Source organism: Panthera uncia (assembly GCF_023721935.1).
Source record: "Panthera uncia isolate 11264 chromosome A1 unlocalized genomic scaffold, Puncia_PCG_1.0 HiC_scaffold_17, whole genome shotgun sequence".
Lineage (NCBI taxonomy): Eukaryota > Metazoa > Chordata > Mammalia > Carnivora > Felidae > Panthera > Panthera uncia.
Genome location: NW_026057577.1, coordinates 109,499,629 through 109,523,522, shown reverse-complemented (window position 1 = coordinate 109,523,522; position 23,894 = coordinate 109,499,629). Strand labels below are relative to the sequence as shown.

The 23,894-nt window shown below is 50.2% G+C and overlaps 1 protein-coding gene and 1 long non-coding RNA gene across 2 annotated transcripts in view; one reads left to right on the top strand and one right to left on the bottom strand.

Moving 5' to 3' along the window:
- SPARC (secreted protein acidic and cysteine rich) overlaps positions 1-19,699 on the bottom strand; it is a 23,817-nt gene extending 4,118 nt beyond the window's left edge. Inside the window, exons 1-7 of the mRNA XM_049647959.1 lie at positions 19,593-19,699; positions 9,033-9,102; positions 7,673-7,735; positions 7,034-7,121; positions 5,469-5,590; positions 3,528-3,648; positions 602-735 (exon numbers count right to left, since the gene is read on the bottom strand). Of these exons, the coding sequence (XP_049503916.1) occupies positions 602-735; positions 3,528-3,648; positions 5,469-5,590; positions 7,034-7,121; positions 7,673-7,735; positions 9,033-9,089 (585 nt within the window). The 5' untranslated portion in view covers positions 9,090-9,102; positions 19,593-19,699. The remainder of the gene's footprint in view (positions 1-601; positions 736-3,527; positions 3,649-5,468; positions 5,591-7,033; positions 7,122-7,672; positions 7,736-9,032; positions 9,103-19,592) is intronic.
- LOC125934528 (uncharacterized) lies at positions 1,307-23,894 on the top strand. Its single transcript, XR_007461447.1, has 4 exons — positions 1,307-1,685; positions 10,446-10,494; positions 18,528-18,633; positions 23,487-23,894. It is a non-coding gene; the product is annotated as an uncharacterized LOC125934528 (long non-coding RNA).

Below are 23,894 nucleotides of genomic sequence, written 5' to 3'. Positions count from 1 at the left end.
AGGCCGGAGCCGGAAGAGACCAACCCAGGCCAAGGTTCGAAATGAGGGAAGGCAGTGGCATAGATGGGTACCAGCATCTCACCCACAAAAGCGGAGGCCTGGGGTGATCTCAAAGCGGTCTATCTGCCTAGAGCTGTCCCACCAAACGCACCTGGGGACTGTGTGAAAATGCAGCTTCCTGGGCCCGGATTCACAGAGACACTGATTCTGTGGGCCCGAGATGGGGCTCGGGAATCTGCACGTTATCGGTACTCCAAGTGCTTGATATGTCCAGTAACGTTAAAGATCCACAGATCAGAAGGAAAAAGCAACTGGGCGTTTGTGTTCCTTTTGTTTAACACTGGGCCAAAGTGAGCAGGTCTCTCTATTACAGGGCTTCTCGGGCTTTAAGACGTGAACGTGTATTATCAGCCTCCAAAGGCAGCAAGAAGCCAGCGTCCCAGCGCCCAGAATAAGGGCACTCGTCAGCGCCGCGGTGTAGGTTTACACGTGGGGGCCTAGTTCTAGGGATGGGACTGGATCTCAGCCAGCCCGGGGCCAGGAGCCACCTCGCTCAGTGCCAGGCAAGGGCCCTGGGACAGGCTGGGAAGAGAGCACTTACTCGCAGCTTCTGCTTCTCGGTCAGAAGGTTGTTGTCCTCGTCCCTTTCGTACAGAGTGACCAGGACGTTCTTGAGCCAGTCCCGCATGCGCAGGGGGAATTCGGTCAGCTCGGAGTCCAGGCAGGGGGGGATGTCTAGGGTCCAAAACACGAGAGTGGTCAGCACAGACCCCGACTCTCCCTGCCTGAGGGCCAACATGCTGGCTGGGCCACTCTTCTCACCCAGGGACTCCTCCTACAGCCATCTCAATCGATGACCTGGGCACAGTGGCTCAGCCTTTCTGGGACTGTTTCTCACACCACAGTGAGCAAAGGAGATTGTGTGGGGGAAGAAGGTTCCACTGAGCCACGTCTGCTCTTCCCTGGGCCTGATCTAGTCTGCTGAGGGCAATGGTTCACTCCAGTGACTCCTGCACTTTTCTGGGTGATGGGGCTCTGAAAGCAGAGGTCCGGGTCCCACGCTGGTGATACCAACCTTTGGGAGGTGTTTGAGCTGGGAGGTTGAATAACATTATCCATAGGCCCAGCTTAGCTTTGGTGGGGAGGTCAGTAACACTTACCCACCAGAACATTCTTCATGACGATTCCATCCTGATCTTTGGAATTTAGAATCCCAGAATGTCAGACCAAGTCTACCCTCTTATTGGACTTATCAAAGGTCAGCATGGGGCGGGGAGGGGGGGGAGGGGCTTGCTCAAGGCCACGTTATCAGAACCTCATCCACCATCCCTGGCATGTGGTTGCCCTGGGGCTTAGAGGTCTGTCCTTCCCTCATCCTGAGTCCAGGGAAAGTCCCCTCTGTGGTTAGGACAACTACCTTCTCCACCACCAGCTGGGGAGTGGAAGGGAACATCTGTGGTGGACACACTAGGATTTGTAGCAAATGAGCCACACACCCCAGAGGACAGAAAGAACCACTTTGGTAAAAGGCCTCTTGGCCCACTCCTCAGTCTCACTGCCCAAGGACTCCTATCAGCATTCCTCCCCAGCCTCCTGAGCCCCATAACTGGGAGCATGGGGCTGACCACGGGAGAACCTGGTTTTCTCCTCCACCTTTCTGAACCCTGCACACCTTCACGAAGCAGGTGAGTGGCTCTCCCCAGTGCCATCTGGTGCCAGAATGTACCAGAGACACCACATGGGTGCTGTCTTGGAGGAGGATGTGGCCTTGGGTGTCTGAAGTGATAAGGAGACTGCCAATGCTGAAAGAGGCACCTGGGCCAGTGGGATCTACACCTGGAATCACTAACAAGAAGCTAGACAGTATCCTGGCATCCCTTCCCCCAACACCTGACTCCCAGGTTTCTAGAGGAAAGTGGTTAATCGTAGGTCTTAAGTGGGCAGACAGGAATGTGATGGAGTGAAAAGGCCAAGGATAGGGCAACGCTGAGTAATGGGGCCTGAAGGAAACTGACTGGCATGCCTCATATTTTAAAGCATTCAAGTTCAAATACAGTGAAACCTTGGATTGCAAGCGACTTGTTCTGCGAGTGTTCCATAGATGAGCAAACATTTCTGATATAGTTTAACTTGACAAGTGAGTGACGTCTTGCAATATGAGTAGTATGTGTTGCTGAACATCACGTGATCGCAACTGGGCCAATGGGTCTTCTCTGTCTCTCTCTCTCTCTCTCTCTCTCACTGTAGGATTGTGGGTGATCGTCTCCCACGCACAGATGCTGGGTCTCAGGCCACAATGTTTGGCAGAAATCAGTGATTTTTCAGAAGGTTGGAAGGTGCCCCCAACTGGCACTAGTGTGTTTTTTGTCCCTTCAAAGCACCTATGGACAGCCCTCCGCTGTTCCATACACGAGTGAGCTTAGGAATGCTCTGCTTCATCCTGAGTCAGGCTGCCTGCAGATCGAGACCCTCTCCTCGGCTGCCTTGTTGCCAGTTACATTCGATACAGTCTATGACAAGAGTTTATTAATACTGTACTGTAGTCAACATCCCTGCGAGTGTATACAATGGCCCCCATGCAGAAGAAGATTCCACTGAGCCAATAGAGAGCAGTGATTCCGTTAGTGATAGTGAAAGTCGCCCTACACAATAACCCTCCTCTCTCTTCTCTTCCTCACACCGGCCACGAAGGTTTTCAAAGGTAAGTGCAGGTTAATTTGTTTATTTTTCTTTAGATTTTATATGTTCTTTGTTATTTTGTATTATATTACAGTATTGTAATCACTTTATATGAATATTTTTGGGATGTGGAACGAATCATCTGAGGTTCCATGATTTCTTACGGGGAAATTCGCTTTGATATACAAGTGCTTTGGATTACAAGCATGGCACCAGAATGAATTATGCTCGCAAACCAAGGTTTTACTGTGTTTTAAAAACACTTTATAGGCCCAGAGAGAACATCATTTTTGCCTTGCCATATTGAAGCACTAAAGATTTGGGTTAGCCCTGTAGAAGAACATCCTCATCAGTAGAGAAAAGGAAGGGTTGTCTTGGATGCTAGTGGAAGGATCCAAAAACCCTCCCTGACCTCCACAACTGCTCAGTCCTTCCTGGGAGGTGTCCCGAATGCAGAGCCGAGAGACAGCTACTCCTAGACAATCATCCCATTTTATAAATGGCAATCCTGGGGCGCCTGGGTGGCTCAGTAGGTTCAACATCCGACTCTTGACTTCGGCTCACGTCATGATCTCATGGTTCGGGGCCTTGGCCCTACCTCAGCACAGAGCTGTTTGGGATTCTCTCTCTCCGTGTTTCCCCCTCCCCTACTTGTGTGTGTGCACATGTGTCCTCTCTCTAAATAAATGAATAAACATCTAAAAAGTAGTGAATGGCAATCCTGAGGCTCAGAGAGGGAAAGAGACTCGCCCAATGTCACGAAGCACAGGGGTGCAGAGCCCGCATCAGCGCCAGCTCAATGCTCTCTCCCCAGATGAGGCGCTGGAAGAAGCCAAGGACAGACTCACATTTGCAAGGCCCAATGTAGTCCAGGTGGAGTTTGTGGCCCTTCTTGGTGCCCTCCAGGGTGCACTTGGTGGCAAAGAAGTGGCAGGAAGAGTCGAAGGTCTTGTTGTCATTGCTGCACACCTGCAAAGCATAGAGCACAGAGGACCACGCCCTGATTCCCAAAGCCCTTCACTGGCCCCACCATCCTTGCCCATTTCAGAGATGGGGACACGAGGGGCCAAGCAAGGAATGTGATCAGCCCAAGGTCCGGCGGTGGGTTAGTGCTGGGACTGCAACAAGAACCCACTCTGTGGGCTCCCGGGCCGATGACGAGCCCATGGTGAGAGCCACTGTTGGCCTCTGAGTGGAGGTACAATTGAATCAGGCAGAGATATGGGAAACAAGCCTGGCAGATGTGGAAAGGAGGAATGAAAGATGGGGGGTGGTGAACAGGCAGAGTACAGAAAAAAGTTAATGCAGAAAGCCTGGGACAGTCATGCTTAGCAAGGCCCGCTTGTGATGTTGGCCCTTGGCTGGCATCTGGGAACTTGGCCGATAAACAATTCCCTGCACCTGCTATAAAACTTTCCACAGATGATGAGGGTGCCTCACTGTGCCTAGGCTGCTTGTACAAACAATACGGTTTGTGCTGAACATCTGCTTTCCTTCTGGAAGTCTGGAATTCGGGTACGTGCTAGGCAGAGTGTGCCTACGTGACTAGCGCTCAATGAAAACTTTGAGTGCCGAGTCTCTAATGGGTTTCCTTGAGCAGAAACATTGTTCACACGTGGCTGCATCTTTGTAGCTGGGGAAAGAGTGCATTTTGTGAGACCCCTCATGCGAGTGGAGAAAGCAAGCAAGCCTGGGCCTGGATTCCTCCAGGCTCTCCCTACATCTTGTTCCCGCGTGATTTACTGTGTATCTTTAATATGTCACTGTAATAAGTCTTAGCTGTGAGCACAACTGTACATTGGGTCACGTGAGTCCTCCTAGTGAATCTCTCTCTGCACGTGGGGGTGGCCAAGCAGAGATCCTGCGGGGTGAACGAGGACTGTGGCAGGAAGTATCTGTGTTAGGAGGCAGGGAGCCTTGTGTGGAACCTCCTGTACATACTCACTATGGCTTATAGATCACCGCAGAGGGAGAGTTGATGGGCACTGGTGACCAGTGGGATGGGAGTAAAGGGGTGAGGAGGAGGAAAAACCTGACAACGATGCTAAAATTTGGAGCCCAGAGGATAAGTTGTATTGGGGAGAGACTACTGATGGAGAAGCCAGATGGGAGGTTGTGGGAACAATGCCGGTACCAAATATGCTGTCCTGAGCTAGGTCATCACTAGCACATTGGTTGTCATGAGTGGGCACTCAATAAATAATTACACGGTTGGATCGATGGATGGTTGGTTGAGTGAATGAGTCCTATTAGAGGCAGAATGGATGGGTTTGAAAGCTTTTTTTAAATAGCATATATTGGGTACTAAGTACAAAGCACTACCTAACAAATATCCACAACCACCCTATGAAATAAAGACAATCTCTATCCCTATGTCAGAGATGACAAAGCTGAGACTTGGAAAGGTTCGACATCTAGCTAAGATCTCACAGTTGACATGGGTGGAGATGGGGTTTGAAGTCAACCTTCAGTCTGACCCCAGAACCCACATTTCTGGATGCTTTGCTAGGCTGCTCCCAAGCACTGAAGTCCCTATCTCAGTGTCTGATGTTCTTGATATGTTCCCTTCTGGATCTGGTACAGAGCTAGGAACCTGACGGTGCCGAATAAATCCTTATCGGTTGCTGGAGACACATGGTGACGGACAGAGCCTTACCTCCACTTTCCTGCTGTGACCAGTGTGGGGACTTCTGAGACTGGAACTGCCCCACAGAGTCACCAGGCCACCAGTGTTCTGGGCAGCCACTCCACATTTGCGAAGGCCCAATCCCCCAACCCCCGGCCCTTACCTTCTCAAACTCGCCAATGGGGGCAGGGCAGCTGGTAGGGTCCTGGCACACGCACATGGGGGTGTTGTTCTCATCCAGCTCACACACTTTGCCATGTTTGCAGTGGTGGTTCTGGCAGGGGTCTGGTAGAGTACAAGGGCATGTAGTTAGCACCACCCGGTCCACCCGAACCCAACCAGACTGATCCCGGGGCAGAATTCCTCTCCTGGGGCCCCCACTCTGGGCTTTGAGCAGCTCCGAGTCCTCCTTTCTCTTCTGCTGAGCCCAGCAATTGGCATTTATGGGAGAAATTGGCTCAGTCTGGGGATTAGAGATTCAGTGTGAGGTCAGGGTCGGGCACATTTTGGGGGCCTGCAGGCTTCATCTGGGACCCAGGAGCCCTGGATACCATATGACTCCCTTGAGGATTGAAGCAACCATTGTGTTCTCAGCTCTGTTCCTCAGTGATAGTGAGACGTTTTTGGATTATAAAATAAACTTTCTAGAAGGATGGAAAATCAGCTGTTGTCATGGAGCCAGGGAGCTGTGAGGCCAAGCAAAACAGACTTGAGTGGCTGTAAAGGAAAAGGGAGAAGAGCCTTGAGGCCCACAGTGAACAATAGAGCCCAGCTGTGTCTGGTAAACACCGGATGAGGGTGGGCCTGGAGGAGGGAAGGAACAGACCCATTAGATGCCCCTCTGCTCCGACAAAAATTCTGTGCCCTCAGGATGACAGCTCAATCTAGCCATTTCCTCCTGGTGCTTGATGTGGGGTATTTTAGTCATTCTTTATTGGATGCCTGCCCTGCCAGGCGGTGGGCCAAGTGCCCTTGCGCTTTATCTCATAATCCTCCAACAGCCGTGGGGCGAGGGTCCGCTATCTTTGTCATCCCTCGGTTAGAGGTGAGGAAGCGGGCTCAACGGAGCTAAGGCTGTCAGAGGGCACTCGCAGAGGGAGTTGGCAAGTTTAAAGGCAAGCCTACGTGGGTCTGCCTCCCAAGTCCACGCTGTTAACCCCTTGGGTCGGAGATGCCAGCACGGTGTGCCGGAGCCGATGGCCCTAGGACAGTTCGGTCCTTCTGGCACGAACTCCAAGGGTAGCATTATATGAGCTTTGTCAGGTTTCCAGGCCTTATTTCCTCACGGCTGTGTGAAACAATTTTCACATAAGCTAAGGAGTATAAAAGCTCCTGGAGGTCTGTGCCCGTGTGGGACAGGGGCTGAGACAGAGGTCATCGAGGAGCTCGGGGACCACATGTGACCTGCGGCCTCAGTGGGAATGTGAAGCCCAACTTTGGAATCAGGGCAGACAGCTGTGAGGGGAGAAGGCCATTTCTAGCTTGGGAACATCCTTTGCTGAGACCCACAGCCTGGCTATAAACAGATCATTCCCAGATTCCAGAGAATATTCCCAACCTTTGAGTCAACACTGTTCCTCCTCCACAGCCACCTCCCCCCCCCCCCGGGGGGAGGACCTCACCCTGAATTTCCTTGGGAAGGAACCTCACGGAGGCTGTCCCCACGCCCCAGGCTCAAGCAGTGGAGTGCAAAGCCTGGATGTGACAAGACACGAGAAAGGGACCTACTTTCAGCCACCACCTCCTGTTCGGCTTCCTCGGCACCTTCGTCAAATTCTCCCACTTCCACCTGCACGGGGTTGGCTCCCACAGGTCCCTGGGGGTGGGGGGACAAGAGTGAGTCCAATGGCCCCTACCCGCAGAGGTAAAGACTGGAGGGGACTTGCTCGGGTGCTTCAGGTCCCACGAGAGGAGAGATGAGCCGGAAAGGTGTGCCAGGCCCAGGGCACACAGAGAGCACAGAGGCCAGAGTCAGAATTAAGACAGACTCCTACAGGCCCACCGAGGTGCCTCAGAGGCCCCGAGGGGTGTTAGGGCAGGAGGAGTACCGAGCCCACTATCCCCACCAGCCGTGCCACAGCAGCTCCCCTTCGTGTTTAACGTATGGGGAGACTGTGGGTGATCACCTAAGAAAAATCGCCCCACAGCTCAGAAAGAAAAAATTTCAAACTCACAGCTCCCACGTCCAGGGTTTCACTGAACGAGGAACATTCAGGAACGCGTCAGGATTGGGGGATACACGGCATTCACCTCGGTGCTATGCGTGCACACGGGAAGGGGCAAATGTCCCGTTCCAGGATCGAGACTCCCAGCACCCTGGTTTCTCCAGGGAATGGATGTGGACATCTGGGGACCCTACCCACCTACCTCTGCCACCTCAGCCACGGTTTCCTCTACCACCTCCGTCTCATCGGGCAGGGCTTCCTGTTGCTGTTGGGAAGAGAAAATGGGGTGCAGAAAGGTCAGGGCCAGCTTTGCCTCTGAAGTGCCCCCAGCCTGGGGAGCTGGGAGAGCAGCTCCCTGGAGATCCCAAAGGCTGTGCCTCAGGGACTGCCATGGGTAGGGTGATGATGGCAAAAGGGAAGCCAAACACAGGGGCCCTGTGGAACGCTGGAGCACCCCCCTTTATATATTTTATATCTGGGGTGTCTCTCCCAATAAGATTCAGCTTGGAAAAGCACTTTCATTGCTTCGAACTCCTATGAATCTGGAAACCACTGATAAAGACCGACTCCCTTCATCTCATAGATTGGAAAACTGAGACCTACGGGGGCATGAACACCGCGAATTTTAACAGATGTCATTATCTTTTCCACAAGTATGATGTTCTTATCATGAATTTGTTATTCTTGCCATGTCAATTTGGAGTAGGAAGAAGCAAGGTAGCAGACAACTCTGAGGTGCCTGGCTGGTTGGGGCTCCTTAGCAACAGCTAACCCTGCCAGATCTTTTGCCAAAATCTACCTGCCAGAGTCCACCGTCACTCACACCTCCTAGTGGAGACAGGCCGAGGGAACCCTAGGTTGCAAGAAACTGTTTGTCTGCCGCACCCTTCTTCCCCTCTCTTCTGGTAATGGCTTCCGGATTAGCTTTGAATGACCATTGCTGGCCCTCTGCGTGCAAGTCTAAGTCTTGCAGGGACGGTCTGTCGGTCAGGGTGCTCTACACGACCCCTGGCCAAGAAGCAGGCCCAGGACCCAAGCTCAACTGGATTGGTTCTCCTTGAATTTTTTTTAGATCGTCTTGGCACGTTTTCTCAAGAAGTGAAACCTTTGGAGCAGATCCATTCAAATGGCAGCATCTCCGAGACTGTTCTCACCTCCCAGATCCTGGACCTGTCCTTCTCCAGCCCTCCCCAAGGCCTTAGAGTTCATAATCTATCCCTGTAGATATTCTTCCCCCTCCTAATGTGGTGAGACCGGAGCCTGTTGCTTGCAACCAAATAGTCCTCACTGACTTGAAAACTAACCAGCCCTCTCTCTGTGGGTGCTAAAGGTTCACCTTCTCCTTACATGGAAATCTCTCTTCCCTGGACTCTCCACCCAGGGGTCCTCATCTCAATTTTTCTCCTGAGCTTATTAGCGTAAGAAAAATCTTTTTTTTTTTTTTTTTTTACTAAGGCACAAAATGAGATAGGGAAGCCCTCGCCCCTCCAAGTATCCAGGGCCGGTAGAGTCGGTGACTCTGATGGAGGGAGACCGAGCGGATATGCTCTTTGAGTACTTACAGGAGCTGCCAAGGCCCTCCCGGCCAGGCAAAGGAGGAAGAAGATCCAGGCCCTCATGATGCTGGGAACCCTGCAAGGGGACGGAGATGGAGAATTGAGTGAGTGGGAGGCTTCTTGACAGACAGCCCCTTCTGAGCTGAATTCCTGTGATATCTGAGATAAAATTTAGGTGGTGCATGCAAAGGGATAATGGAAGGTGCCAGAGGAAATCGCTTTTATTCCATTCTCTTCCAGTTCCGACTGTATGAGGAGAAAGTCTCAGTTTGCTGCTAAGGTGTCTTCGATACCTGTCTAGCACTCCTCTCTTCCTTTTTCTTTAAGTTTATTTATTTATTTTGAAAGAGAGAGAGAGAGAGAGAGAGAAAATGAGTAGGGGAGGGGCAGAGAGGAAGAGAGAGAGAATTCCAACCAGACTCCACTGCGACGTGGGGCTTGAACGCACAAACCATGAGATCATGACCTGAGCTGAAATCATGAGTCAGACGCGCTTAACTGACTGAGCCACCCAGGCTCCCCGCTCCTTTTTAACAGAGAGCAGGCCTCCGGCTCAGAGCCTCCACAGGAAACTATATCCAGCTGGAATTCAACAGAGTTGTTTTGTCTTCTTTGTGGTTTTTTTTTTTATAGTTTCCTTCCATTTATGACAAAAGACAAAAGATTTTTCCGCTTACGGTAAAGATATAAAGTCTTTTTTCCCCATACATTTATTTAAGTTTTAAAAATTTTTTTCATGTTTTTATTTATTTTTGAGACAGAGAGAGAGAGACGGAGCATGAGCAGGGGAGGGTCAGAGAGAGAGGGAGACACAGAATCTGAAGCGGGCTCCAGGCTCTGAGGTGTCAGCACAGAGCCCGACACAGGGCTTGAACTCATGGAGTGTGAGATCATGACCTGAGCTGAAGTTGGATGCTCAACGACTGAGCCACCCAGGCGCCCCCATTTATTTAAGGTTTAAAAAAGTGGCTCGCCAAAGGTGGTTGGCTAACTAGTCAAGTTTGGGCAATACTGAACCAGATCATCTTCAAGGACCCTTAATCCCCGATGTTATGGAATTCTTTTTTCCCCATCCTCCAAACCCTCCTCCTCCTCCTTTTCCTCCTCTTTTCTACCCTCCGAAAGAAGGGGGGAAGTTAATAGGCAGAGACCTCCTGCCACTTTGAGACAATGAGATCTACATTCTAAAAGAAAGAGGGGTGCCTGGATGGCTCAGTCATCATGCTCTCTCTCTCTCCCTCTCAAAAATAAATAAACATTAAGTAAATGAAACAAAGAGCAATAGTCTTGGAGTGTGACCAGTGGACAGCCACATCTGTCTCCATTCTACCCAGAAGGGACAGCACTTCTCTGGATCCCCCAGGGAAACTATCCAAATGCTCACTTATGTTCATGTTTTCTCTTCTTTCCCCCTCACAGCTGAAGGATGTTAGCTGAGATCTAGAACCTTCTCCTGCCCTGGTCGCTGGTAAGACCTCATCCTCTGGATGCTAAACCCTTGGCTCCAAAAATCCCATGACTGCAAGGGATTTGGAGGCAGAATCTTCTCTGATGATTCATTGCCAAAATGCCATCCCTCACAAAGGAACTGTGGTGGGCACGTTTTATTTCTTGTTCTAACTAGATGGACTTCTATTCCCAGATGGCTTTAGAAAGTTCTTCCTTATATGGATCCAAACTTGCCTCCCTCCAACTTCTGGTCTACTCTGTTCCCCCTCCTGTGGCTACGCAAAAACAAGAATTCTCCTTCTGCCTCCAAGTAGCGTTTAGTCAAGGTGGGCAGCGGCCGTGTCTTCCCTCTTTTGTCCCCACAAATTTCTATATTGGGCTCGTCATTCCTAGTTCTTTCCAAGACTTCTCAACTGGCCCAGCATCTTGGAGGCACCCTGGCATCATGGAAAAAAACAAACACGCAGCTTGGAATTCAATGCCAGGGGATCCTGATCAGCCTCAAAACGACCTTGGTTATTGGTTAAGATCACTGGTCCTCTCCAGACCTTGCTTCCCCTTCCATTAGTTGTGAGGGTCAGACCAGGTAAGCTTTGAGGTTGTAGGCTGGGTTCTTAAAATGCCCTTAAAATGTCACAGGCACACGCTGGTCTTGGCATGTGTCCTCACCTGTGGTATAACCCGTCTTCACTTGGACTATGGTATTGGGACGGTAGAAACAGGCAGAGGAAGAGCAGATTCATAATGACCCTTTATTGTATTAAAATCGACCTAAAACCTCACCTCTTATTTCACGGCATGTGTATGAAATAAAAGTAATAGAAATTTAGAGGCATCAACCTGGGAGCTTGGCATTGCTTCACCCTGGCTCCAACCCCCAGACGAGTCCAGTCTTCCCTTTCCAGGAAATTTTTAGAATGTTCCTGCCCCACACAGTTGTATGCTTGTTTCCCTACCACCGCCCCCCCCCTCCCTGGCCCTCCCCAGACCTACAAGTGGAAAAATCTCCCTGTTTGCTTTCCCATTTGAAAGATACAAGCAAGACAACCCCCCATTTTATGAATGGAGCAAGAGAGAAACATCAGTGAAGGACTTGTCTGAGGCTGTTTGAAGTTAAAGGGTCAAAGTGAGACTGGGAACTAGAAGGAAAAAAAAAAAAAGGTGTTGTCTGGGCTCCAGTGACAGAGAAGTCATGTCATCGGAGAACTACCCCAGCCAGGACTGGGAATGTAATGAGCTTCCGATTGAAAAGCCAGGAAGGCCAGTATCTCCAGTCTGTCCCTCATGTGAGCAGAGGAACCATGTTCCTTCCCCTCCTTGACCAGGGAAAGGTCTGTTGGTCAGCTCTTTGGTCTGTCCTGCCTCTCTACCTTCCTGCACTTCTCTCCTAGTGGCACAATCACCCTTCCTGAAGCTGGTTTTGCAGCCAGAACCAAAAAACAGTTCTAAATCTTGTAGTGCGTTTAGCGTCTAAAGGGCTCACATATGCACTGTTCCCCTTGGAGCCTGTGCTGTGACACACGGGCAGACATGGCACGGGAGGGCTTACAGTCCCACTTTCTTGATGAGCCTGCGGTTGAGAGGAGGAAATCGTGCAACATTCAGGCCTTTTCCAAGTCAAACTCCCCAGGCAAACTACCTTCTTGTGGAGTTGGGTTGGGCCTATTTAGGGATTATGTCTGGTGGGGGAGTGGGGGAGAAATGCAGAAAGTGACAGTGTTAAGAAAATGACCCAAAATCTTAGAGAAAGCGTGAATTTCCAAAATTTGGGCTCCTGCCCAGTGCCCAGGGCTACATCACCAGTCCCAGAACCCTATGCCTCCAGATGATGGGCTGAGAGGGAAGGGGGATGTCTGGACTATTCTTCCTGCATGGCCACACTTTCTACACGTGCATAAGATCCCCGAGGCTCTCGGAAACAGGTCTGGCAAAGGGGCCAGCCGTCCATCCCGCAGAGTTGATGGGGTGCAACAGTAACCCCAGTGAGGTCAGAACACAGAGTTCTGAACCCCAGCATTCAGAACACATCCTCTGCCAACCAAACCTAGATCCAGTCCGCCCAGTGAAAATATAAACAGCCCTGTAGAAATGACTGGTATCGAATGAAGACTCGCTCCTTTGTATCTCTTTAGCCCGCGGTGATGCAGATGTCTATCCTTTTCAAAGTGTTTTCACAATCCAGCATCCCGCTGGGGGCTCAAGGCATGTCTTCCTGCCCCGTAGTACAGGTGAGAAGGTGAGGCCCAGAGAGGGGAAGACATCTTCCCAGACCCCCAGGGAGTGAGCAGCAGGGCTGGGTGAGGACCCAGGCGGCCCCGCTCCACCCCTGGCGGGCTCTTCCTCTCACAGTTTCCCTTGGCAGCTGCTACCTCCCAGGTGCTCACCTGAATGGAGCCCAGTTGGGCTGTGAACTGGTCTGAGTTGCAGGGAAGGAAAGTAGCCTGGGCCAGGGGAGGAACAGGAGGCGTGTTTCCCTTGGCTTGGTGGTCACCAAATGCAGACACTGCTCACTCCCACCCCACCGCCGCCTCCTCCCCCTGTTCCGTACATCGAGTCCCTTCCTTTTTGCCTTTATTTGCTCTGGAGATGGCTGAAAACCCGCCCGTGGCTGCCAGCAGGACCTGAAGCTGAGGTCACTCCTCTCTTTAGAAAGACTCCGGGGATGGAAAAGTGGAAAAGTACAGCCAGCCCCCCCAGTTCATCTCCCTCAAAATATAAAGGGCCTCCTTTGGGCTCTCCCTGGACACTGAAAAGCCCCTTGAATGTCAGCACAGGGGGGACATCTCAGAATCATGGAACCTTAGACTGTGGGCCTTGGAATCGTAGGCTCTTAAGAACATGAAGCACAGAATTTGAGCTGTAATCATCAAATCTGATTTGAAGAGAAAGAGGTTTATGGAGCAGGGCAGTCTAAGAGAACCTTCTGGAAATGATGCAAATATTCTCTACCTGCAGCGTCCAACGTGGTAGCTATGGCTGGCAAACCCTTGAAATACCACTGGTGTGGACGAACTGAATTTTTAATTATATTTCATTGTAATTACTTTAAATTTAAGTAGCCACATGCAGCTTATGGCTACCATATCGGGGTGATTACACACTTTTATAGAAGCGGCAGAACAGAAAGGTAAACTCATGGGCTCTGGAGACAGAGCGTAGATTCAAATCTGCTGCTTAGCAACTGTGTGACCTTCGGAAAGTAACTTTCCCTCTCTGGGCCTCAATTCGTTTCTCCATCGGTAAAACGGAAATAACACACCTACCTTGAGAGGCTCACGGGTGATTTATATGAGAGAATAGAAGTAAGCAGTGTTGTTTGCAAGAACACCCAAGGATCCCAGAATATCTATCCCCCCCTCAAGAATCCAGGGGAAGAACCCCAGCTTTTTGCCTGTGGCCTAGGGAGAAAGGGTGTCGGGGTGGAACAAAGGAAGCATTGCTCCTCTTGGTCAAGGGGACACTATCCCAGCCTCCAGAGAACACAGTGACGAAGCCTGGGCCCCAGGCCGGCCCCTTCGTTGGCCTGCTGACGCAAACCAAGCATCTCTCTCCCACTGTTTGGCTTGGAAACAAGGGTTCCAAAAACACACATTCCCGGTAAACAAGCCTAAAGAGAGAAAAACAAGTCTGGAGGCTAATAAAGGAACCCCCTCTGTGAGCCAGGCCCGCCAGAGAGCTGGGACTTGGAAGGAGAGCCGGGCCAGGCCGGAGACCTGGCACTCACACCAGGGAGAGAGCACAGCCACTCAGAGGTGGTCTCGTGACACAGAAGTCGGGAGTCCTGGGACTGCGGTCTTGGCAGCATTGTTCCCAGCTCACCGTGCAAACTTAGGGAAGGCTCCTTCACTCCCTGGACCACACCTGGCCCTGCTCATGTGCACAATGAGGAGGTTGTTTTAGATCAGTGGTGCTCAAAATTACATAAGCCCTTTCTTTCAATGAGGTCTTCTGCAAAGTCCAATATTTGAAGCAGCTAAAGGCCTTTGGCATTTGTTGAAACATGAAGGTGTTTATCTGTTCAGTGAATCAGCGTGAAATTAAAAAAAAACAAAAGCAGGCAAAAGTGATGCTGAGAAGGGGGCTGAAGGTCCTACACACTCGGACACCCCTTAGACATGTTGGAGCATCTCTGGGTTCTCCTATAAACACAGTTTGCAAACCCTGGGGCAGTGTGGTCCCTACGGTTTCTATGGCTCTGGCTTTCTAAGTCAGCTCAGGCAGAAACCTTTCAGAGTATCACCCCTCCCAGCCTGTCCCTGGACTCGGCTTCCAATTTTAATATTTCTTGCTGGAAGAGAAGAATCTAAGGGAAACTCAAGCTCAAGCCCAGAAGTGAAGAGGTTCTGGGGCAGCTCTGAAGCAGCCCCAGAGTCTGGGACTGGGATCAGCCCAAGATTCCATAAAGGCATCTAAGATGCCACGTTTCACTGTTTCATCGTGGTTAGGAGAGGCCCCGGGTGGAGCTTCAGGCTTTCCTCCTTGGCTCCCTCTAGGGGCCACTGCTGCAAATGGGGTGACCACAAATGGAGGGGATGAGAGCTCAGACTGTCACATCCCTAGGATAGTAAATACATGGTGAATATGTCTCCACATGCTCCTCCAGTGCATGTGGCAGACATTACTAATCAAGCACAGGATCTTTTTCCCCTAAAGTGCGGAGTGGCGTCTAAATCTTGAACAGGGTTCTTCTAGCAGCCAGTGCCTATGGATTGGCATTGCCAAGCCATACGAAACCTCTCTGCCATGCTTCTGATTTGAGAGACAAAAGGAATTGAGGCTCAGAGAGGAAAAGTAGCTCACTTAAGTGTCCCACAGCAGGCGGGTATCAAAGCGAAACTTCCAGATGTTCAGAAACCTCCAAATGTTTACCTTGTTTCGTTTCTTATTTCATCTGATCAGTCTGGGATCCTCATGCCATGACTAATGTAGGATGACCCAGAGGGATCCCCGGATAAGATAGGCTAATAACCAGTTTCTGAAAGAACCCAGTTCTGGACACAGTTGGTATCTCCATCCATATTTTTTCTACAGACACCGAGCTCTATGTCTTGAGAATGGGGGCAGAACTAATTTCCTACCTAAGCCATCTCTCCCTCCTGGATAACAGGAGGCTGTTTTTCTGAAGGATTCTGCCAAGTCACTGCTTGCTGCCTCTGGCTCTGCTCAGCCCAGCCATCCCCGAGTTCAGGGTTGGGGATAGGATCCAGACCGTCTGCTGTAGAGAAGAGGTGGCTTCGTTAATCCCCAGGGTTGGCCAAAAGCTCAGCTCCAGCCCTCTCTTACCTCCTTTAAAGACAGGATAGGGAGGGAGCCAGCAAGAAGCAAATGAACAGCCACCTATTAGCCACATTGTGCCGTCCTGATGGCATAATTCCCTAATGAGGCCTGGGATAGGCCATTGCTGGCCAGCAAAGGAGAGAGAGAAAGTACTGCTCCTCACTTATCATCCGCAGGGCTTGTTGCCTGTACAAACATGAAACCAAAGTGATCAGATGAAAACAAAAAAAGAAGGAAGAAAGAAAGAAAGAAAGAGAGAGAGAGAAAGAAAGAAAAAGAAAGAGAAAAAGAAAAAGAAAAAGACAAAAAGCGAACATTTGGATATTTCTGAACATCTGAAAGTTAGGCTCAGACATCAGTTGGCTGTGTGACCTTGAATGAGTTATCTTCCCTCTCTGATCCTCAGTGTCTCTATCTGTGAAGTACAGCCAGCGGTTTGGTACTGTATGTGTGTGACATGTCTACCTCCTTGTCATCATCATCTGTAGTTACGTGTGGCTACGCACAGCAGTGTGCGGCTGCAAATGGTAGTTGTGTGTGTGTGTGTGTGTAACGGACAGTGTGTCTGTGTATAAGTTACGTGTGGCCCTGAAGACCATGTGAAGCTGTGTCTGTGTGTCTTTGTGTGTCCACCTGGCTCAGCATCTGTCTGTTTCGGCCTGTGGAGGGAAGGGTCAGAGTTTGTATGTGCATCGAGGTGCACACCTGGGACTTGTCTGTGCTGTGTTGTGAGCCAGCATACGGTTCAGGGAGAGGTATGTGAGAGTATGGCCTTCTGTCTTGGCTCACGTGTGGAGGCACTTATTTTTAGCTGTGCCAGTGGGGGCCTGTTGGTAAAAGCGGTGCTTAGAACCTGCATCCTCATGGGTTCGTGTCTGCCCCTGTTTATCTCCGCACACCTACGTAAATAATCTCAAAAGCCACATATTCTCCTATTTACCTCACATCCTGAGCGCTTGCCTTTCCACCATCATCCTTTCCTATTTATAGCTTATTTTCATCAAGGAAAGCTGCTCTTGTAAATAGCAAACCCCAGCCATGCTATTGGTTGACAAGTCTCCGCGGAGGGATAAAGGTTTTAGCAGGACTATTATGCAAACCAAGATGCCGGAGCCCCTCCTCTCTTGTTTCTTTTTCAAGTAGGCAAACGGGGGTGTTAAAAGTCCAGTTACTCCTTCTCATGAAGGCAACCTCTGGGATTTAGGTTTGCAGGCCCTTTCAGAGCTGGAAGGGCCCCGGGAGACCATCTAACTGCCCCATTTAACAGATTAGGAAACTAAGACCCAGACAGGGGAAGGGTCTTACCTAAAGTCACTCACTGTGAGTTAAGACTCACCTCTACCATAGCCTTGGCCAATGCTCTTTTCACACTGGGGGGTACAACACTCTTGGGAAATATGAAGGTGCCCAAATCAAAATGGATTTAAACAATATTTTGTTTAAATTGTGCCTGTCGGCACTTTTAGTAAAGAGAAGTCATATACAAACCCAAGATGATGGGGCTCCCGGGCCAAAAAAAGCTGGAAATGGTTTCATTAAGTCTCTGGACGCCATAAATTTATCAGTTCTAAAAACCCATTGCATTAGGTGGGAGGACCACAGTTCACCAATTGCTTCCTGTGTGTCAGCCCATTTCTTCCACAGGATAGCCCTTGGAGGTGATGGTTGTTATTGTTCTTTAATCAAGGAAGAAACTGGGGCTCAGAAGGGAGAACCCGATTAGTTCAAGGTCAAACGGCACCCCGGGGAAAGCAGCGGAACAAAAACTCTTCAAACACCCAAGTCAGGGAGGCTTATCACAGCCCCACAACTGCCCTGGGATCCTGGGAGATCAGCAGGGCAGGACCTAGAGTTTGCTGTCCTGGTGTCTGGGGATTGAGTGAAGGAGGGGACATTCAGACGGAGCCTGACGAGCCTGACCCTGACGTTCTGAGTCTTTCAGTGTCCCCTCCCAGCCAGCAGGCAGAGACCCTGAAAAAAAGGTTACCGTGGCAACTCACATTCCTCCCAGAATGAGTCACGGCAAAGAAGAGCCTTTCTGTGGGTGGGACTTGGAGAAAGTTTCAAAAGTTGATTCCTTCTCCAGGCACCCCTTCCCCCCTCCTCTCTCCCTCGGCAATTCCGCCGCCTTCAGGCTTTGTCGATGTGGCAGCTGAGCACTCTGAGTTAACCCTCTCTTCCCCCAACCACTCTGTTTCAAAATTGTTTATCCTCCTGCAAATATACATCTGCTTCCAGTCCCACCCACACTCCATCTCCCACGTCGTCATGCCCTCTGGCTATCTGGGGGTAGTGCATCCATTTGAATATATGTTAAGACTAAAGGCTGTGAATACCCCTTGTTCTCGTTCTCTCTCTCTGTCTCATACACACACACACACACACACACACACTACTGTACATATCATTTTAAGTGGCTTGCAGATGCTTGAAGCCCATTCAAAGGCCAGTCCATGGATTCCAGTTTAAGAGAACTTCCCTAGAAAGTTTCAGATGACGTCAGGCACCCAGAAGACCAAGTCCAGTCTTCTTACTTTACAGATAGGGAAACGAAGTCCAGAGGACTCACTTACCTAAGATAACACATAGAATGTGCTCTTTAAGTCTGCCAACCTACTTCTTAATTGCTTCTCAGCACTTCTACCATCAGCCTTTGGAGGAGATAGAAATGTAACCCTAGAGAATTGCTGGTGGAAACATTTTCTCCATGTGTTCTGCATAGAATGCTGTCCTTTCTGGAGGAAAATGTGTGCCTCTCTGTTCTCTTTTGGGCAGGCTGGGCTTCCTTGAAGACATGCTTCATCTTAGTGCCCCCTTTATCCTTGATGTGTCTCAGACCCCAGGAAGTCCCCTCATCACCCAGCCAATGGAGCCAGTGAAGGTAAAGACAGTAGAGATGGGAAGGAGGGCGTCCAAAGAGGACTTAACATCCTAAAAGCCTAGACACCAGTCCCATGTAGAGTTTGGGCTTTTCAAATAAGGTGGTGTGAGAGAGATGCCCTGGGACTCTCTCTTGCCTTCCCCCTTCTCCCCTTCTTGGCACATCCTCCGCCACACCCAGCCTCCCAAAGGACCCAGGTGTCTTGGTTGGATATCAGATGCCTGGGGTCTTCAGATCTACCTACACTAAGGGCCACTGCCAGTGAGTTCCTGTGTTTATACCCTGGGGCAGCCCCAGATGGGAACAATGCCTAACCCAGGAGTGACTATCTGACGGTGCTATTTCATAGTGTGTGGGTTGGGGGGGAGGGGTCACTGGGGGAGAATTCCAGGGAAACAGGAACCTTCCCAGAGTGCTGATTAAAGGTGGAGACCCCCCCCATTTGCCCTCCAGAGATCAATTTATCATTCATGCAAAGTCCCTTTTGGAGAACAGAACTCCCGACCAAGAACCCAGTCTAGGAAGTATCTTCTGGAAGGGGGAGCAGGGCAGACTCTGGCCGCCCTCTGTCCCTGTGCAGCTGTGACCAGATCAGATTCCCAGGAAAGGAGGCTGCCACATTTGTGAAGGGAGCAAAGAGGATAGGCAGGCAGCCTCTGAAACCAGAGAGCCAAACACACACACACACAGAAAACACTCCCCCAAAGACACAATGAGATTATTTTCTGCAAACCTAAAAGGGAGACAAAGTTATACCACCTGAAAAGCAACAGGCAGCCAGTCCGCGGCTCCTGCCCTTCGCGGCAGCGGTGATGGAGCCCAAAGGAGATGCGCGCCCCGTCCCTGACCCAGAGAACTCCCAGCTCAGCTTCTCTTTCTGTACACAAAGTGCAGGAGTGAACTAGGGTGTAGGGGCTGGGCACTGGAGAAGGGGAAGGCCGGGTGGGGGTCGTGCATACCTCAGTGGCAGGCAGGCGGGCAGCAGGCAGAGTGCTCTGGGCTGTGTGAAGGTCTGCAGGAATGTGGAGGGTTTAGAGCCGGGCAACAGGAAACCACTAGGAGCTCTGGGCTGGGTCTGTCTCCCCTCCACCCCTCAGTCCCTCCTCCTCCTCCTCCTCTGTCTCCTCCTTCCCCCCCTCCCCTGCCTCCCCATAGCCAAAGCCGGCTATGTCTTCCAGATTTTTCTTTCTCTCCTTGCTGTCCTGACCAGACTCCCCAACTCTGCCTGCCTCGTGGGTTCTGGGACTGCTGCCTACACAGACTCATGGAGTGCCAGGGCTGGAAGGGTCCACAGGAATCACCAGGAACAACCTCCTCGTTGTTCAGAGGGGAACTGAGGCCTGGAAGGGGCCAGGGATTACCCAAAGGCCCCCAGGGGCAGAGCCAGGCCCAGATGTCCTGACTTTGCGACCAGGGATCTTTACAAGAGCCCTCCCGAACATTAGGCAATACTGAGGAGGGCAAAGAAATTCAAGGGGGTTGTATCTGTGACAAAGGCAAAGCCGGGACTCGCCTCTGTACAGACAAGAGAAGCCGCCTCTGGTGGCATCATCATTGATGATTTGGGATATGATCTAAAAATAACAACTCTGACTCAAGTTGCACCACTAATAACACATAAGAGATGAGCTTTCTAGCCAGGGAATCTGTCATCAGTATAGAGTAGATAAGGTGATTGATGATAGTGATAATAATCATAGAAGTAACAATAGCCAAGGTTTATTCACACTTAATAATCTTCACCAGCAACCCCTTAACTTAGATTTTGTTATGATCCCCATTTTACTAATAAAGAAACAGAGGCTCAGGGGGACTAAGTCACTTGCCCAAGATCACCTGGCTTAAAGTGGTATGGGCAGGCTGAGTCCACATTTCAACTTGGCTCACTCTTATGCTACATGAACTTCTTGGTACAACGGGTCTTGGTTGAACATTTATGAGAATATTGATGAATATATCAATCATATATATATGATGAATATATATATCATCATATATATGATGAATATATTTATGAGTGCGTTTCTAGGACTTTGAGAGATCCAGGAATTAATACCTGGTATTTGTCCTCAAGGAGCTCTGGCTGTTGCTGAGAGGGCATGCCTTAGGCATACACCCACTCACACGAGTGGTACAGACTCTGAGGTTTATCCCAGAGTTCAGAGTGGAGGGATTCCTCCGTTGGGGCAGGTGGAGAAGGCTTCCTGGAACAGGTGGCTCTTGAAGCATGGATTTGGTTTGAATAACATGGAAAGAGAAGACTGAGAACACTCTCATAAGCTTCTACACGATATGGTCTCTGCCTCTCTCGCCATCCTGTCCTCTATGCTCACTCTACTCTGGGACACCAGTCTTTCGGTTCCTCAATGACCCCCATGTTGTTCCTACCTCTGGTTCTTTGCCCTTGCACTTACCTCTGCCAGGGACAGCTGTTGATCTGAATTTCCTGTGCCTGGAGTTTCCTCATCCGTCAGGTCTCTGTTGTTACAATGTCATCTCCTAAAAGAGCCCCTCGGCCCCCCGTGACCACCCAACTGGAATTAGTCTCCTTGCTTCTCTCACAGGCATGGTTCACCAGTTTACACTCTTTTTTCCCTCCCAGCACTTGCCATGATCAGAAACTATTTGTCTCCCCCACCAGACAAACGATCCGTGAGAGCAGGGGCTTCACATGTCATGTTCGCTGTGATGCTCTAAGTGTTGAGAAGAGTGGCCAAGGCAAAGCTGGCACTCACGCAACGAGGAGGTTGTCTTTTAATAGGGTTCCAGACTGGAATAGTGCCCAACACTGGTCTTCCAGAGACCCTCAACCCTATAAAAATTGATCGTAAAAGTTTGAGTGGCTGTGCATTCTTCTGCAGAGAAGGCCCAAGGCTTTCTTCAGGCTCCCAAAGGCACTAGTCAGGAATCCAGGAAAGGAACTCTACTCTAGATGATCCCCAAGGCCTCTGCCTGATCCAAAAGCCAAGAGCTGATGCCCTGCGTTGGCTGTTCAATACTGGCTGCTGGCAGACTCCTCAGATAAGTGTTTTGCCATCTGGACAGATGCATATTTTTATAGGATTGGTTGCTATAGCTCCCAGGCATCGTGGGGACTAAAATTAACTAAAATGTTGTGTTTCTTCTTTATAAACAGATAATGATTCTGATGAGAATGAACCAATGGAACCATTCCCATGTGGTCTTTGCTTCAGGAATTAGAGAGTGGGTTGGAGTTAGGCTAAGGCTCTGGGTGAGAGGTCCTATTTAGGGGCCACTTGCCAGCCCCTGTGGGGATACCTTGATCCAGGCTCCCTCTCAGGAAGACTCAGTAGATTTTTATATCTAGGGTAGGAGCACCCCTGGGGAAGCAAGAGCCTCTGAAGCAAAGATGACTTTGACCTAGGAAGGGAAACTGCTAGGACTAAGGCCAGTCTTCCTGCCATCACCAAGGGCTTCAGAGGCAGGGAAAGAAGGGCACCTTGGGCCAGGTGTGATAGACCTGGTTGTGAGTCCCCACTCTGCCACTGAATCAGTGAGGGACTTTGAGCCCATCTCCACCCCCATATGAGCTACACCATTTTCCTTTGTAAATAGATTGGACAGCATAATAGTAGTAATAAGAGCCAGAATTTACTAAACACCTGCTATGCATCAAGCACTGAGCTAAGTCTTTGGCATATATTTTCAGATCTAACCTCTATGAAATAGGAACTATTAGTATCCCCATTTTATAGGTGTGAGAAATGAAGTTCAGATCAGTAATACACCCAGGCTCATCCACCAGACACATGACAATTCAGAGATTCCAACCCAAGTTTAAAGAACACCAGAGCCCAAGTGCTCAACCACTACAATCTACCACCTCCTAAATTTCTCTCCAGCTCTGACAGCAGACTCTAGACCCCACAGCCATTTGGTACCCCTCTTCTTAGTTGGGAATGCTGTGTATCCAACATCAGACTGAATCAGCTTTTCAGCTTGCAAAACGAGAAGTCAGTACCTTGGGATCTTTGCTGCCTGCCCACCACCCTGTCCAGCCACCCTCCAGCTGCGTTCTTCTAGACACGACCTACTCTACCGTGATCCTGTCCTTCCTGACCCGAGCACCGATCCTGTGACCCAGTCACAGCCTTGGAACTCAAGGGTGCTTTACTACCCACTGCCTTGGGAATGTGCACACGTGCATGGCGTCTAGTCTGTCCACACCTCCAGAACATCAGCTACCTCCTTCATTCATTCATTGATTCTACCGCACTGGGGACACAGCAGGAGGTGGGACAGAGACATTCGAATAGCTAAGGCGGGCAATGAACTAGTTTTAGATTGTGATCAATTCTATGAATGAGATAAACAGAATGAAATGAAAAAAGTAATGGGGGGGCTACTTTAGATAGCGTAATTAGGGTAGGTCTCTCGAAAGACGCAAATTTTGAGAAAAAAGGTTACATGGTGAGTCAGTGAGGGGTGCGACGGGAAGAACATTCCAGGCAAGGGGAAACAGGTGCCAAGACCCTGGGGCAGGGGGAGCTTGGCGTCTTTAAGTAACTGAAAGTGTGCTTAGAACTGCCGTTCGGAGATCCCCCTTCTCCTGTTCCTCCTACTTTTCTCCTTCCTCTTTCTCCTCTTCTTCATTTGTTCCATTTTTACACCCTTTTGGCCATTCTAAGGTTATTTCCTCATGTACTGTCTCAGCGAGAGACAGAGCAGTCTGGTGAGGGAGTCAGGGTAGGGCTTATAACCTATATTGTAGGTATGGGGAAATTGAGGCCCTGATCACCCAGTGGGGCTGGGGTTCAGAGCCAGGTCTCCTGTCCCCTACCTCAGAGGCAGATTCTCAATCCTACCTAGAACCTGTTGGTCTTTCTGCTCAGGAACTCCAGAGTCTCTGTCACCTGAACCAGCTGGAAGACCATCTCTGGGAGCTGGACTGGAGCCAGATGGGGATCCAGTGTTCCCACGTATGGGCAGCAGTACCTGGACAGGGAGCAAGAGGTCTGGACCCTGAAAATAGATCAGCGAGTCTCTGTCGACCTGGCTTCTGGCAAGAAGGAATGCAACCAAGCAGAAAGTCAAGTAAATAAAAGCAGTGCCAAGAAACATCCCCTAGGGCCTTACATCAGAAACGGTGTCAGAATCTCAGGGGTTCAGGTCTCCAGGCCATAAATCCTGAATGGGCCTTGCAGTTAAAAACATTGACAGATTTTGTGTGTGGGAACTTGCGGGCCCCTGGAAGACCAGGTCCCCGTGGAATAATTGTGACTCAAGTAGGAAAAGAAATA